General features: G+C 39.0%; 1 protein-coding gene across 1 annotated transcript in view; it reads left to right on the forward strand.

Annotated features, from left to right (window-relative positions):
- LOC139763962 (EF-hand domain-containing protein 1-like) overlaps positions 1-15997 on the forward strand; it is a 121965-nt gene that overhangs the window by 40325 nt on the left and 65643 nt on the right. The window contains exons 2-4 of the mRNA XM_071690443.1: positions 1308-1390; positions 12723-12832; positions 12981-13068. Coding sequence (XP_071546544.1) covers positions 1343-1390; positions 12723-12832; positions 12981-13068 — 246 coding nt within the window. The 5' untranslated portion in view covers positions 1308-1342. The remainder of the gene's footprint in view (positions 1-1307; positions 1391-12722; positions 12833-12980; positions 13069-15997) is intronic.

A 15997-nucleotide genomic window follows, 5' to 3' on the forward strand; every position in this document is an offset into this window, starting at 1 on the left:
ATAATTTCTCCCTTTGCTTCTTTATATCATAAACAGTGGATGAACCAATACTGTAGATGTCACACAGCTTATGCATGGAAACACCATGGCCCATTTTTTCAACGGTTCTACTTTATCTTGGATTGATATGGACTGGTGTTTACATTTGACACCATGACTGACACTCATATGTCTTAGAAGCATAGCTAGGTTAACTTTAAGCAAAATGAGCTAAGAATCTCACAGAATTCCAGTATCACCACCAACAAGTGCAGTGTAAAGACTGTAAATAAGTGTGCCCTACACACAACACCATGTGTGGCCGCCCAGTAAACCAGTCTGGTGGCCGCGCTACTTTCAAGTTCCCTCTGTAATTTTGTACGGACTAAAGGAGGTGCTGAACCATCAGTTGCTGGAAAATCGATGGTGTGCCTGTATTTCATGCTTCAAGACCTTCATTTCTGAGCATTTTAGTTTTGGTATCGATAAGTATATAATTTGCCTCCTCTACAATCTTCCTGGCAGTAGTCTTGATGCTAAATCAGTCCTAAGTCTCTTTCATATGTTGAGTCTAGCAATTTGTTTCCTACCTAAGGTTTTATGTTACTTCTACCATTCTCTCTACCATACATCTGGAGAGGTTGAAATTTAGCCAATTCATAATCCTGGAGACTCTGTATATTTGACCAAAGCTGGAATGTGCCCCTCAGGTTTAGTCACTGTATTTAAAGAAACACAAAGAACTCATGGAGAAGCTCCAAAGAAGGGCAACAAAGATGGTACCTAAAATAAGAGAGATGAGTTACAGAGAAAGATTAGAGACTGTAGATCTACTTACCATGGAAAAGAAAAGTGAAGGGAGACTTCATTTCATCATTCACGTATGATGATGTTGACAGTGAACAGTTCTTTAAGAAAAAGGAAATATAGAGCAACTAGAGGTCATGACAAGAAACTAAAAGAGAAATGTGTTGGTTGGCATAGATGTAAAGAAATGATGTTATTGTACAAGGTCCAGATGAATGGAATAAGCTAAATGATGAAATTATGAAAGCTGATGCTATACAAAAACTTAAAAAGTTGTTTGATAAAGATAAAGGAATGAAAGTAGAACTTCCTTCCCATACTGTACAAATAGGTTGTTCTCTCTCCTATCATTTAAGGATCATCTGCAACCATATTTAGAAATCATTCTAGTCTTATTGGAAAGTCATGAACATAAATCAGGAATAATGGTGCTATGATGCTTCAAGTGTATTTATGTGGAGAGTAAAAGGTATCTTTGTTTAAACATAGATTGCACTATAACAGGGAATTTCTTTTGGCAGTTTCTTAGTGAGTGAGCCATATAACTGGTGGTGATATGGCAGGTCTCCCTCTCCTTCCAGGATACAACTTCTTTGATCCAAAGGTAAGTGGTCTCTCATTTCTCTTATATTCTTGTTTTCAACGTAACTCCATACCTTTCATAGTTGTTTAAGACCAAAAGAATCAGTTGAGCTTAACATCAGTTTTAGCCTGATACCAAGTCCTCATTTCCTACTTAATGAGACATTTAATATTAGTTATGATGAGGAAGTAGGAAGATCTGTTACCATAGTCTGTAATTTCTTCATGTCTGTTCATTTGTAATGCAAATGCAAGCAGCTTTTATCTGGTACAGGCAAACCCTAATTTTATATAAGCTTTGACATAAGCTTTACCAAGTAAAGACAAATTCATGCTTAATCTCAGAATAGATATCTTAAGATTTTGCCATTTCATAGAGCCTTTGGGCACATCTGCGTATGTTCAAATTCAGCTGCAGCATTCACTCTGCTTTCCATCAGGCTGTTTCTCCTCCCCCTAATGCTGGTCGGTGAACTGGGTATCAGTTCCACTGCACATCACTGTCAGAGACTACTGAGAATTTTGAAAATGCAGTAACCTCTCAGACAGCAACCCCTAAAACCACATTGCAAACCACCTCATCTCTAACACAGATGCTCAGCAAGCAACATCACTAAATGCACACTCCCACTCTACACAAACTATTCTGCTCCACAGAAATACTCAGTCAACTCATTGAACACAATAATCACATAGTCCCCATCTAAGAAACCAGACTCACGACCAGGTCTGCCCTTCCATCTTTCTACAACAGTACAATTGTAAGAAATGGTAAACAACAAGGACAAGGAGGATTCACACTTGTTCATTGAACCATATCTTTCTCTAACACTACTGACACCATTAAAACTCACAGACAGTGACAACACCTGAGAAATGCAATCCATGAAAATAAAATTTCAAGTTACCAACTACATAATTAACACCTACGTCCCCCTTCACAGTCCTTCCCCAGCTACAAAGCCTCACCATTACACCCAACATATTTCTGTTGAGATTTCAATGCCTACCATTTCAGCTGGCTCAACACTCACCCTTAACTGACCCCTGAGGTGAACTACCCCCAACTGCAATCTCTCAATATCCTCATCCTATCCAACCAGCCAACCAGACTCTCATCCCACATTCTATCAACAGAACTTCCCAGACACCACATTCTCCTCACCAACTAAAGCATGCTACATGAACTGTCCTCTGATCAAACATTCTTGATTTTGTCCTCACCAGACACAGACCTAATCAACTCTTGCGAAGTAGGTGAGAGTTTGTCAAACAGCGATCACAGTTTGATTAGACTAGAGATTAATTTAGATTATGAAATAAATGACAGCAAACTCTTGATCCCAGATTACAGACATGCAAATTTAAAAAACATTGGACATGAAATATGCAGTACCAATTGGACAAAACTTAACATTCGCACAGAGAGGAAATGTGGACTAATAACTCAAGATTAAAAATAAACATATTCCATGAATTAAGAAGAGAACTTGCAATATTTCAAAACCATTATTAATGAATAGGAGAATAGTAGGACTAATTCACCAAAAGAAGAAAATATACAAGAAATTCAAATCACTGGGAACAGATGAAAATCTCCAGGAATTAATCAGAATCCAAAGAGCATGTAAGAAGGTCATGAGACAGAGTAAATGTGAGGAAGGAAAAAGAATTTCCTTGAAAGTTAAGAATAATCTTAGTAAATTCTTCAAATATATAAGACAACGGAAAAAAGTGAGAGAAGGAATCGGACCATTACGAAACTAAAATGACACACTGACTACTGACAACAAGGAAATGGCTACCATACTAGATTATTCTTTCAACTCCATATTCATAATTAAAGAAACATCTCAAATACCCAAACAAATGAAAATGTTTCAAGGATCTGATGAAGAAGAGTTGAAGGTTAGAGAAATAAAGAGCTATGAAGTACTTAGATATCTGGACCAATTAAATTCTAACAAATCCAATGGCCCAGATAACTTAACTCCAAGATTTTTAAAGGTCAGGAGACAGCTGATATACCCCCTAACAAAAATATTCAGCAAATCTCTATTGGATGGTCAGGTGCCAACTGACTGGAAACTATGTAAAATGATGGAAAAATAATAAAAAATGAAATTGTCACATTTCTAGACCACAAAATTATATTGGACAACCAAATCAGTTTCCACAATAGAAAATGTTGCCTGATGAATTTGCTGGAATTGTTTAATGTTATCAGAATTAGGACAAAAAATTACCATTTGATGTATCATGTTTAGATATCCAAAAGGCTGTTGAAAAAATACCTCACAAGAGACTTTTAGATAAACTCAAAGCACAAGGTATCAGTGAAGAACTCTGTACATGGATCAGAGACTGGCTTACCGGAAGAGAGCAGTGTATAGTACTTAATGGTGAAGCCTCAGATCGGCTAGGTGTAACAAAAGGTGTGCCACAGGGGTTGGTCTTAGGCCAATTCTTTTCAAGATATGAATTAATGACCTAGAACTCAGTTTCATATCTGTGATCTTCAAGTTTGTTGATGGTACTAAACTAGGAGGTAGAGCTGTAAACAGGTGGGATTGCAGAATGATTCAGAGAGATCTTAACTTACTAGCAGAATGGTCAGACAGATGGCAAATGAAGTTTAATGTTGACAAGTGTAAAATTATGCACTTTGAAGACAAGAATATATGTTGAGACTACAGACTGTTCGGAAACTCTCTTACTAAAGTAAATGAAAAAAAGGACCTTGGAGTTGTCATTAGCAACAATTTGAAATACACTAAACAGTCTCAAGCATTAAGTAAAAAAGGCAACCAAATGTCAGGTTTTATAGCCAGGAACATAGATTACAAGACACCACAAACAATTCTCATGCTTTATAATTCTTCAGTAAGACTGTACCTTGAATATGCAGTCCAGTTTTGATCCCTCAACTATAAAAAGGACAAGGAAAAGTTAGAGAAAATACAAAGATGCACAACAAAATTGATTCCATTCCTCTGAAATCTAGCATATGAAGAGAGGCTGAAATGATTGGATCTCTTCTGCCTTAAAAAATGTAGGCTTTGCAGCAACTTATTCCAAGTGTTCAAATTTCTGAACAAGTTTGATAAAGTAAAACACGAACATCTTTTCAGAATACAAAAAAATGTTGTTACTAGGACAAATGCGATAAAACTCAAAGCTAAAAGTTATAGTATAGATGTGGGAAAAAGCTTCTTTTCCAATAGGTGTGTTAAGCTCTGGAATAAGTTACTGTCAGACACAGTGAACTCTAAGACTATAAATACCTTCAAAAGTTGTTTAGACAAATATTTTATGAATTCAGGTATGCTCGGAGAAAAATGCCAGAAATAAACTTATAAACGACAGTGGTAAATGAACACTAGAGGGCTAATGTGCAGCAGCGGGGAGTCAGTAACAGCTTAAAAAACTGCTGAGCAGAATTCCATTTTCTTGTCATTCTAATTTCTTTTACAAACAACCCAGTCGTGGACCAATCAGGCCTCCTGTTGTCTGTCTTTCTCATGTATACTCATGTAACTTGCCCGTCTTGATAATGCTCCATGTAGCCCATGCAGTAAATGCAACCACCAGAACACTCACACAAACTGTAGGAAAGCGGACTGGCTAGCCTTCACTCAATACATAGAAACAAGGCTCCAAAATTTACTATAAATGAAATCTCATCATTAGATCATGCAGCCTCACACCTCATCAACATCTCCAACCAAACCAGCAAAAAGAACATACCACAAGGGCACAGTAAGAAATCCAACCCAAATTTCTCCCTACAAGTTACACACATTATAAAGCAAAGAAACCATCTCAGACAAAACCACTCTCCATCAGTAGAAATCAAAGAGAAAAAATCCAAACTTTAAACAGCACTATCACTAACCTAACCTCTGAATGACAAAATGGGAATTGACACTCCTTCCTCATCACATTCAATTACAAGACCTACAGTAACCAACTCTGGTGCACATTTAAGAAAATCCACTCTTATTGCACCAGTCCAGCCCCAACTCATGTAGCACTCCTGACCCATTCCAGGGAATTCCCTTCTCCCAAAGAGCTCACAAACGTACTTGTTAGACTAAAAAGGCAGCTAAAAGACGAATCTCATCCCTAAACATGAAAAACTATAGTTCACTTGTAATCCAAACACTTATAGATATCTTCAACTATTTATGGCAACACAGATAAAGTCCCTAACGTTATATAACATCAGCATCTGGAAACTTGCCAACATAATAGTAGTCCTAAGAGCCTCCAAACCACCCACCACCCCATCCTCCTACTGCCCTATATCACTTTTATCCTCTTTTTCCAAACTCTTTGAAGAAAATGATTCTTTCTCAACAAAATCAAACAAAACATTCCACTCTAACCCATATAGCATGGCTTCAAACACAATCACTGTACCATCAAACTGCACATTGAGCTCATACCACATAGATGGCTTCAACCAACCACAACCCCCATTCCACGTGGTGCTAGTAACCGTAGACGTCAACAAAGCATTTAGCATTCTCCCCCATCTTCCAGTCTTTCTCCCCCAATATCTGATCAAATTTGTCCAAGATAACTTCTAAATACTCAGATTCTGTCACCTCTTCCAGTCTTTCTTCCTCATATCTATAACACAGTTTAGTTCACTTTCTTGTTTTACCCCATGGGGTTTTGCAGAATCTAAACTGACCTGATGTCCATTGCTAAGAAGAGGGATGGATCACTTTACTGTTCTGGCCTACCTATTCACGTTTCTCAGATCAACTGTTCCTTGTTTCCTGAGCTATCATTAAGTCTGGTTTCATATGCATTCCCTTTTTCATATCGACTCTGTATTTTTGAAAATGGCTTGAAATACAGTTGAATGCTTGGAGCTTCTGTGTTTATTTTTCTAGTGCTCTTACTCACACATATACTTCTTCTTTTCATACTTGATCACTGTTTCCATCATTAGTGAGGTAGTCCCCTATCTACAGCCAGGCCCCACAGACCTTTTCATGGTTTACTACAGATGCTTCATATGTACTGATTCAATCTGTTTACAGCACATCAATCCTTATATACCACATCATTCCAGTTTACTCTATCCCATGCATGCCTTTCAACCTCCTGCATGTTCAGGCCCCAATAGCATAAAATCTTTTTCACTTCATCCTTCCATCCCCAATTTGGTCTCCCTACTTTCCTTGTTCCTTCCGCTTCTAATGCATACATCCTCATGTCAATCTTGTTTCTCTCATTCCTTCCAAATGTCTAAACCATTTCAGTACACCCTCTTTAGCTCTTTTTATTACCACACATGTCTATTACCCATTCATTTCTTAATCAGTCAAACCATCTCAAACCACATATTGTACTCAAACATATAATTTCCAACACATCCACCCTCCTCCACTCGGCTTTATCTATAGCCCATGCCTTGCATCCATATATCATTTGTATATTGTTATTTACACTACTATACCTTCAAACACTCATTTTTGCCCTCCCAGATAGCGCTTTCTCTTTCCACACGTACCTCAGCACTCCCAGCACCTTTGCCTCTTCACCTACCCTATGACTCACTTCCACTTCCAAGGTTCCATTCTCTGTCATGGCCACTCCCAGATATCTAAAACACTTCACTTCCTCCAGTTTTTCTCCCTTCATTCTCATACCCTACGTAACTTGTCCCACAACCCTGCCAAACCTAATACCCTTGCTTTTATTCACATTTGCTCTCAACTTCCTCCTTTCACACACTTCCAAATTCAGTCACCAACTTGTGCAGTTTCTCACTCAAATGTGCCGTCAGTGCTGTATGATTAGCAGACACCAACACTTCCCTGGCCATTTCATCCCCTACAGACTGCATAGTCACCCCTCTCTCCACGACTCATGCATTTGCCATGGTGACATCATGCAACCATGCTGCTGATCAACCTTCATTTGGAACCATTCACTTTCCTCTTTTCTTACTGATGCATATGCCCTGCACCTTTGATAAAAACTTCTCTGCTTCTCGCAGCTTTCTTCCCACACCTTGTAATCTGTAGACCCTCGACAACGCATTTCTGTCAACCCTATCATAAGCTCTCTCCAAGTCCATAAATACCACACATACAGATCCAGTGGTTACTCACTCATATTCTTTAAAGCAAACACCTGAGCCACACATCCTTTACCATTTCTAAAACCACACTGCTTCTCCCCATTCTGATGCTGTATACATGCTTTCATCTGAATTGCTACTTTCTCTTACATCTTAAGGCTGTGTGGAGGAGGATGGATGTGTATGAAATGAAAAGTTTGAAGATGGTGTGATTTTTTTGACTAAGAAATAAAAGGGTAAGAGAGTTGTGGTAGTAAAGAGTGTGGTTAAGAGAGCTGAAGGGAGTGTGCTAAAATGGTTTAGACATATGGAAAGAATGAATGAGGAGAGGTTAAAGAGGAGGATTAATGCATCAGGTGGAGGGAGACTAATTAGAAATGAAAAGATGGGGTGAAAAACATTTTAAGTGATCAGGGCCTGAACATGCAGGAGTATGAAAGGTGTGCATGGAATAGAGTGCATTGGAATGATATTCTGTACAGGGGGATTGTGCTGTCGGTGGACTTAAGCAAGGCATGTGAAGCAGTTGGTGCAAGCAATGGAAAGACCTGTGGGGCCTTATCTTTGTTTAAGAAAGGAAGCTGTGGTTTCAGTGTATTACACATGACAGCTAGAGAATGAATGTAAGCAAATGTGGTCTTTCTTTATCTGTTCCTGTTGCTTCTTTGTTAACTCAGGAAATAGCAATTAATAATGAAATATGCACATACATGGAGCATGTTGAAGTACCTAGAGATTGGCAGAATGCAAGTTTATTGCCACCATAAAAGGCAGTGGGGACAAAGGTGAGGGTTCAAATTGCAGATGTATGTTTGTTAAGTGTACCTGGTAAGGTGTATGGAGAAGTGGTGATTAAGAGGTTGATGGCATGCACAGAGTATCAAGACTGGTTTCAGGAGTGGAAGAAGTACCTAGAGATTGGCAGAATGCAAGTTTATTGCCACCATAAAAGGCAGTGGGGACAAAGGTGAGGGTTCAAATTGCAGATGTATGTTTGTTAAGTGTACCTGGTAAGGTGTATGGAGAAGTGGTGATTAAGAGGTTGATGGCATGCACAGAGTATCAAGACTGGTTTCAGGAGTGGAAGAAGTACCTAGAGATTGGCAGAATGCAAGTTTATTGCCACCATAAAAGGCAGTGGGGACAAAGGTGAGGGTTCAAATTGCAGATGTATGTTTGTTAAGTGTACCTGGTAAGGTGTATGGAGAAGTGGTGATTAAGCGGTTGATGGCATGCACAGAGTATCAAGACTGGTTTCAGGAGTGGAAGAAGTATGGGTCAGGTATTTGCTTTGGAAAGTGTGTGCAGGAAGTACTTAGAGAAGCAGAAGGATTTGTATGGGGCATTTATGATGAAGTTGATAGAGATGGTTTGTGAAAAATGTGACAGATGTATGGTTTGGGAAGAAAGCTATTAGAAGAACTTAAGAATTTTTAGTAAGAGAGTAAGATGTGTGAGCGAGTGAGTAGACAGGAGGGTGAATGGTTCCAGGTGAAGATGGGTCTGCAGCTGGGATGTGTGGTGTCACTATGGCTCTAATCTGTACATAGATAGGGTGGTTAGGGAAGTGAATTCAAGTGTTCTGGAGAGAGGGGTAGGTATGCAATTTCTTGGGGGTGAATAGTGTCTGGGAAAGGAGTCAGTGTGTTGTTTATTGATGACACAAGACTGGTGGAAGATTCAAGTGAGAAACTTTAAAAGTTGTTGTCTGAATATGATACATTGTTTAAAAGGAGAAAGTTGAGAGTAAATGTTAATAAAGGAAGGTTATCAAGTAGCAGTACAGAGACAGGTTAGTTGGAGAGTAAGTTTGAATTGAGGAAACTTGGAGAAAGTGTGGTGTTTTAGATACATAGCTGTGAATATGGTTGGAAATAAAAACATGGAAGCAGACATGAGTCATTGGGTGGGTGAAGAGATGAAAGTTTCTGGGAGCACTGAAGAATGTGCGGAAAGAAAATTTGCTATCTGGGAGGGTGAAAATAGGTATATTTGAAGGAATAGTTGTATGGATGTGAAGCATTATCTATAGATGAGACTGTATGCAGTAGAGTGTGTAGGGCCTTAACATGCAGGAGGTTGAAAGGTATGCATAGGGTAGAGTGAATTGGAATGCTGTATTATACAGAGAATGATGTACTGTCAATGGACTGAGCCAGTGCATATAAAGCAGGAGGGGTAACCATGGAAAGGTCCATGAGGTCTGGTTTTAGAGAGGGGACTGTAATTCAGGTGCATTACATGTGATAGCTAGAGAATGGATGTGAGCGAATGAGGCCTTTTTTTCAACTTTTCTTGGTGTAGCCTCATTAATGTGTCAAAATAGCAGACAGGTATGAAAGAAAGAAAAGATGTATGATACTCCTATATCCCAGGTTGATAATGTTCATATATATATTCATTCTGCAGTGAATATCTTTGATGTACTTTACTTGTAGTGTTATTTAAAGCACTTGCATATCACTGGGATATTTCTCTAAATCATATTAAAGTTATGTTACTGGATGCATCTTATATGTAATTTAGCATGGAAACAGAAGGTTGTGCCTAAAGATTTCGTGAAAGCTATTATTGTTCCTTTATTCATAGGAAAAGGTGCTAAGGATGTATGTAGCAATCATAGGGGGACAAGTCTGTTAAGTATACCAAGAAAAATGTTTGTAAGAATATTAATTAACAGAGTGATGGAAGTGACTAAATGCTGAATAAGTAAAGAGCAAGGGGGTTTTAGGAAAGGTATGGGATGTGTGGATCAGATTTTTGTAATAAAGATGACCATGGAAAAGTTTTTAGCAAAAGGTAAGAAGTTGTATACAGCTTCTATGTTTCTGGAAAAAGCATAGGACAGAGTGAATGGAGTGATAAGATATATGAAAGCAAAACTAGGGAAAGGGGGTGAGGTGGTGAGATCTTGTGGCTAGTGGCATGCCTGTTTGTGGATGATACTGTGTTGTTTGCTGAGAGTGAAGAGGAGTTGCAGAAGGTTGTGCGTTATGATGTTTGTAAGCATAGGAGATTGAAGGTAAAATGCAAGTAAATGTAAGGTAATGGTGTCTGAAAGGAATCAGAGTGAAAGTATAGATTTTGTGAAACTATATAGAGTGAAAGAAGTAAGTGTGCTTAATTGTGCTTTGGATATGGGGGGGGAAAAGACTGGAAGAAGTGAGGGAATTTAAGTATCTAGGAGCTGACTTGGGTAAGTGTGGTGATATGGAAGGAGAGATAAGAAAGAGAGCAGTACAGGATAGAAGAGTCACTAGATCCCTTAATAGAATAATGAAGGATAGAAATGTAAGTATGGAAGTGAAGAAAGGCTTAAGGGACAGCATAGTTCTCTCAACCCTGACCTATGGAGCCAAAACATGGATGTGAAATGAGGCACAAAGGTCAAGAATCCAAGCTGTAGAAATGAGCTATTTGAGAAGAGCATGTGGTGTGAATAGATGGAATAAAGAAAGAAATGAAGGGGTGTATGAGAGATGTGGTATGGCAAGGAATACAAAGGGAGTGAATTGTGGAGTGGTAGAATGAATGAAATGTAATGCAGGTACACCACTAAATTTCTGGCAACTGATGGTTTGGCACCTCCTTTAGTCCAGACAAAATTACGTAAGGGAACTTGAAATTCCCACGGCCACCAGACGCGCTTATTTACATTCTTTACACTGCACTTGTTGGTGGTGATACCGCAATTCTGTGAGATTCTTAGCTTATTTTGCTTAAATTTAACCCTAGCTATGGCTTCTAAGACATATGAGAGTGTCAGTCGTGGTGTCAATTGTAAACACCAGTCCATATCAATTAAAGATAGAGTAGAACTGTTGAAAAAATGGACCGTGGTGTTTCGGTGCATAAGGTGTATGACATCTACAGTATTGGTTCATCAACTGTTTTATGATATAAAGAAGCAAAGGAAGAAAATATTGAAATTCTATGCAAATAGCAATTCCAAGAAGTAAATGACGATTAGAAAATCTGTGAAAGATGGTAAGAGTACTGAGCATGATTGAGTGATGATGGGATGGTTTAGTCAGTGTTGGAGTGATGGAGTGGACTTGTCAGGTAGCATGAGAGATGTATAATTAGTGGGTTAGAGATGTGTTGATGAATTATTATTACGTGACCACTGTTGGTCTGGCAGAATGGTTAATGGTTAATCCGACAAGGCTTTAGAACCAAGAGTGCCAGAAAATCGGTGGTGTACTTGTACTTTGAGGTGGTTTTGGCATATGAAAAACTTCAAAACTGGGTGTTTACAAGGAGAGTGTATGATAGTACAATTAAAGGGGTTGGTATGAGTGGATGGGGAGAGTCTATGATAGTACAATTAAAGGGGTTGGTATGAGTGGATGGCCACCTGTGACAGGTGCAAATAGGGTGGAGCAATACTGGAGAGAGAGAAATAGAGGAAGAATACATTGAATGGTGTGTGTGAGGGAGGCATGTAAGGACAGGGATAAATGAAGACTCTTCTGCCGTGGCTACCCCTTGATGGGGATCCCCAAGGGAATAGGCATCAGAGATATAGATAAATAGATAGATGAATATACATTTTGTGCAGTTGCTGATCGTCTTAAGCAGTCAGCAGTGAGAACAGGAAGAACAAGGTCCCTATAAAGTTCTGATAGTTATGTCTTTAAAGGTCAAGGTTGCTATGGTTTCATCCAAAAGGATGCTGTGCTGTACTGATACTCAAAGATGAACCTTGCTCCACTAACCAAAACAAAAGCATTATGTATTAGGAGAAGGAAGAGTTTTCTTTCTTTGTGATTAAGCATTCAACTTACCATAGAAAATAGTAAAACAAAGTTTTATTAACATTTCATACTCTTTGATTTAGTCTGTCTTCCCTGTTGTGACCTATAATTTACTACATGTGGTCCCATTAAGTTCTTGACTTGTCACTTTGCTTGTTTTATTCACTCTATCTCGGTCTGGTATCTTCCTTGTTTCATTCATTAATGCTCCCTCTCATTTCTTTGCATTTTCATTATTTCATCATATTATTAACCATCTCTTTGTCCATTATCTTTCCTTTTCATTTCACTTACCTTGTCCTCTTTGATAATCCTCAAGTTTCATTGTATCATTTACTTTTTCATGACACATCATGCTTATACCATCTTGTCCTTTCTTCTGTCATGACCAATCATCTTCCTTGTCTTCTCTTATCACCTTCCCAGTCATGACACATCTTTTCCTTTTCTTGTCTCATTATTTTCCTTATTTCATTCCATCATCATCTGTTTTCCAGGAACAGCAGAAGCCTATTCGTCAAAGCCTTGGATGGAAGAAGGGTGCACCACTTGTTGATTGTATTTCTGTGTCACTGTTATCTGATGCTGATTTGCAGGATCTAGCTAGGTCTGTGTGGGTGTGTATTGACTGTACTGTTGATAAACTTTGTAAATATGTATAAGACTTTTCTTGAGTTTTAATAAATTTTTCATTATTGGAGGAAAATTAGTCTCATAATCCATCTCATATTTTGAGTCTTTTGTCTTTTCCACAGGCAAGAGCGACAGCTGCAATATGGCATGCATCATCGAGCAAAGACACCACCCAAATTTCTGCCAGAGTGGGCAGTCCTAGAAAAGAAGGTAACTGTTCCCCCCCTCCTGTCCATAGCACATATCTTTAAAATCATATTGTGCTTTCTTCTGATACTTTAGTGCTTAATGTGGTATCTTTTTAGACACCAGAATATCTGTTTTATCATTTCATTTTTAATGGAATTGAGTCTGTAATTTAAGGTGATTGTGTTTAGAGCTGTTCCTCTTCAGTAAGTTCTGAGTTTGTAGTGTATTAGTGATCAAAATGATGAGGGAATTGTAATCCTTTCAGTAACATTAAAGCTGTCATTTTTACCCATAAATGCTGGGAGTCTTTGTATGAAAATGGCATAGCAGGTGCCAGGAGTCATCAAATGAGTGATGATCACCTCAGACTTATTTTAAACAGCTCAGTTATTTTAAAATTTGTGAAGGCTGCCAAGTTTCTCTTGGTCACTACAAGTGCTTATTGTAGAGATTATTTCTGTCTAAAAGTAATTCTGAAGTGTATATAGATATGTTAATGAATGTAGATATGTGTTGATATATGTGGATGGAGAGAGATGGGTGATTATTGGTGCCTATGCACCTGGGCATGAGAAGAAAGATCATGAGAGGCAAGTGTTTTGGGAGCAGCTGAGTAAGTGTGTTAGTAGTTTTGATGCACAAGACCAGGTTGTAGTGATGGGTGATTTGAATGCAAAGGTGAGTAATGTGGCAGTTGAGGGAATAATTGGTATACATGGGTTGTTCAGTGTTGTAAATGGAAATGGTAAAGAGCTTGTAGATTTGTATGCTGAAAAAGGACTGGTGATTGGGAATACCTGGTATAAAAAGAGAGATATACATAAGTATACGTATGTAAGTCGGAGAGATGGCCAGAGAGCGTTATTGGATTATGTGTTAATTGATAAGCATGCGAAAGAGAGACTTTTGGATGTTAATGTGCTGAGAGTTGCAACTGGATGGATGTCTGATCATTATCTTGTGAAGGCGAAGGTGAAGATTTGTAAAGGTTTTCAGAAAACAAGAGAGAATGTTGAGATGAAGAGAGTGGTGAGAGTAAGTGAACTTGGGAAGGAGACTTATGTGAGGAAGTACCAGGAGAGAGTGAGTGCAGAATGGAAAATAGGTGAGAACAAAGGATGTAAGGGGAGTGGGGGAGGAATGGGATGTTTTTAGGGAAGCAGTGATGGATTGCGCAAAAGATGCTTGTAGCATGAGAAGCGTGGGAGGTAGGCAGATTAGAAAGGGTAGTGAGTGGTGGGATGAAGAAGTAAGATTATTAGTGAAAGAGAAGAGAGAGGCATTTGGACAATTTTTGCAAGGAAATAGTGCAAATGATTGGGAGATGTATAAAAGAAAGAGGCAGGAGGTTAAGAGAAAGGTGCAAGAGGTGAAAAAGAGGGCAAATGAGAGTTGGGGTGAGAGAGTATGTGTTTTCGGGAGATTAGAAAGATGTTTTAGAAGGAGGTAAATAAGTGCGTAAGACAAGAGAACAAATGGGAACATCGGTGAAGGGGGCTAATGGGGAGGTGATAACAAGTAGTGGTGATGTGAGGAGATGGAGTGAGTATTTGGAAGGTTTGTTGAATGTGTTAGATGATAGAGTGGCAGATATAGGGTGTTTTGGTTGAGGTGGTGTGTGAAGTGAGAGGGTTAGGGAGAATGATTTGGGAAACAGAGAAGATATAGTAAAAGTTTTGTGAAAGTTGAAAGCCGGCAAGGCAGCGGGTTTGGATGGTATTGCGGTGAAATATGTTAAAAAAGGGAGTGACTGTGTTGTTGAGTGGTTGATAAGGATATTCAGTGTATGTATGACTCATGGTGAGGTGTATTAGGATTGGTGGGATGAATGTATAGTGCCATTGTACAAAGGCAAAGGGGATAAGAGTGAGTGCTCAAATTACAGAGGTATAAGTTTGTTGAGGATTCCTGGGAAATTATATGGGAGGGTATTGATTGAGAGGGTAAAGCATGTACAGAGTATCAGATTGGGGAAGAGCTGTGTGGTTTCAGAAGTGGCAGAGGATGTGTGGATCAGGTATTTGCTTTGAAGAATGTATGTGAGAAATACTTAGAAGAGCAAATGGATTTGTATGTAGCATTTATGGATCTGGAGAAGGCATATGATATGATAGAGATGCTTTGGGGAAGGTATTAAGAGTATATGGTGTGGGAGGCAAGTTGTTAGAAGCAGTGAAAAGTTTTTATCGAGGATGTAAGTCATGTGGACGAGTAGGAAGAGAGGAAAGTGATTGGTTCTCAGTGAATGCTGGTTTGCGGCAGGGGTGTGTGATGTCTCCATGGTTGTTTAATTTGTTTATGGATGGGGTTGTTAGGGAGGTGAATGCAAGAGTTTTGCAAAGAGGGGAAAGTATGCAGTCTGTTGTGGATGAGAGAGCTTGGGAAGTGAGTCAGTTGTTGTTCGCTGATGATACAGCGCTAGTGGCTAATTCGGGTGAGAAACTTTAGAAGCTGGTGACTGAGTTTGGTAAAGTGTGTGAAAGAAGAAAGCTGAGAGTAAATGTGAATAAGAGCAAGGTTATTAGGTACACTAGGGTTGTGGGACATGTCAATTGGGAGGTAAGTTTGAATGGAGAAAAACTGGAGGAAGTGAAGTGTTTTAGATATCTAGGAGTGGATTTGGTAGTGGATGGAACTATGGAAGTGGATGTGAGTCACAGGGTGGGGGAGGGGGCAAAAGTTTTGGGAGCATTGAAAAATGTGTGGAAGGCAAGAACATTATCGCAGAAAACAAAAACTGCAATGTTTGAAGGAATAGTGGTCCCAACAGTGTTATATGGTTGCGAGGCATGGGTTATAGATAGGGTTGTGCGGAGGAGGGTGGATGTGTTGGAAATGAGATGTTTGAGGACAATATGTGGTGTGAGGTGGTTTGAATGAGGAAGTAATGAAAGGGTAAGAAAGATGTGTGGTCATAAAAAGAGTGTGGTTGAGAGAGCAGAAGAGGGTG

This window comes from Panulirus ornatus, chromosome 48, assembly GCF_036320965.1.
Source record: "Panulirus ornatus isolate Po-2019 chromosome 48, ASM3632096v1, whole genome shotgun sequence".
NCBI lineage: Eukaryota > Metazoa > Arthropoda > Malacostraca > Decapoda > Palinuridae > Panulirus > Panulirus ornatus.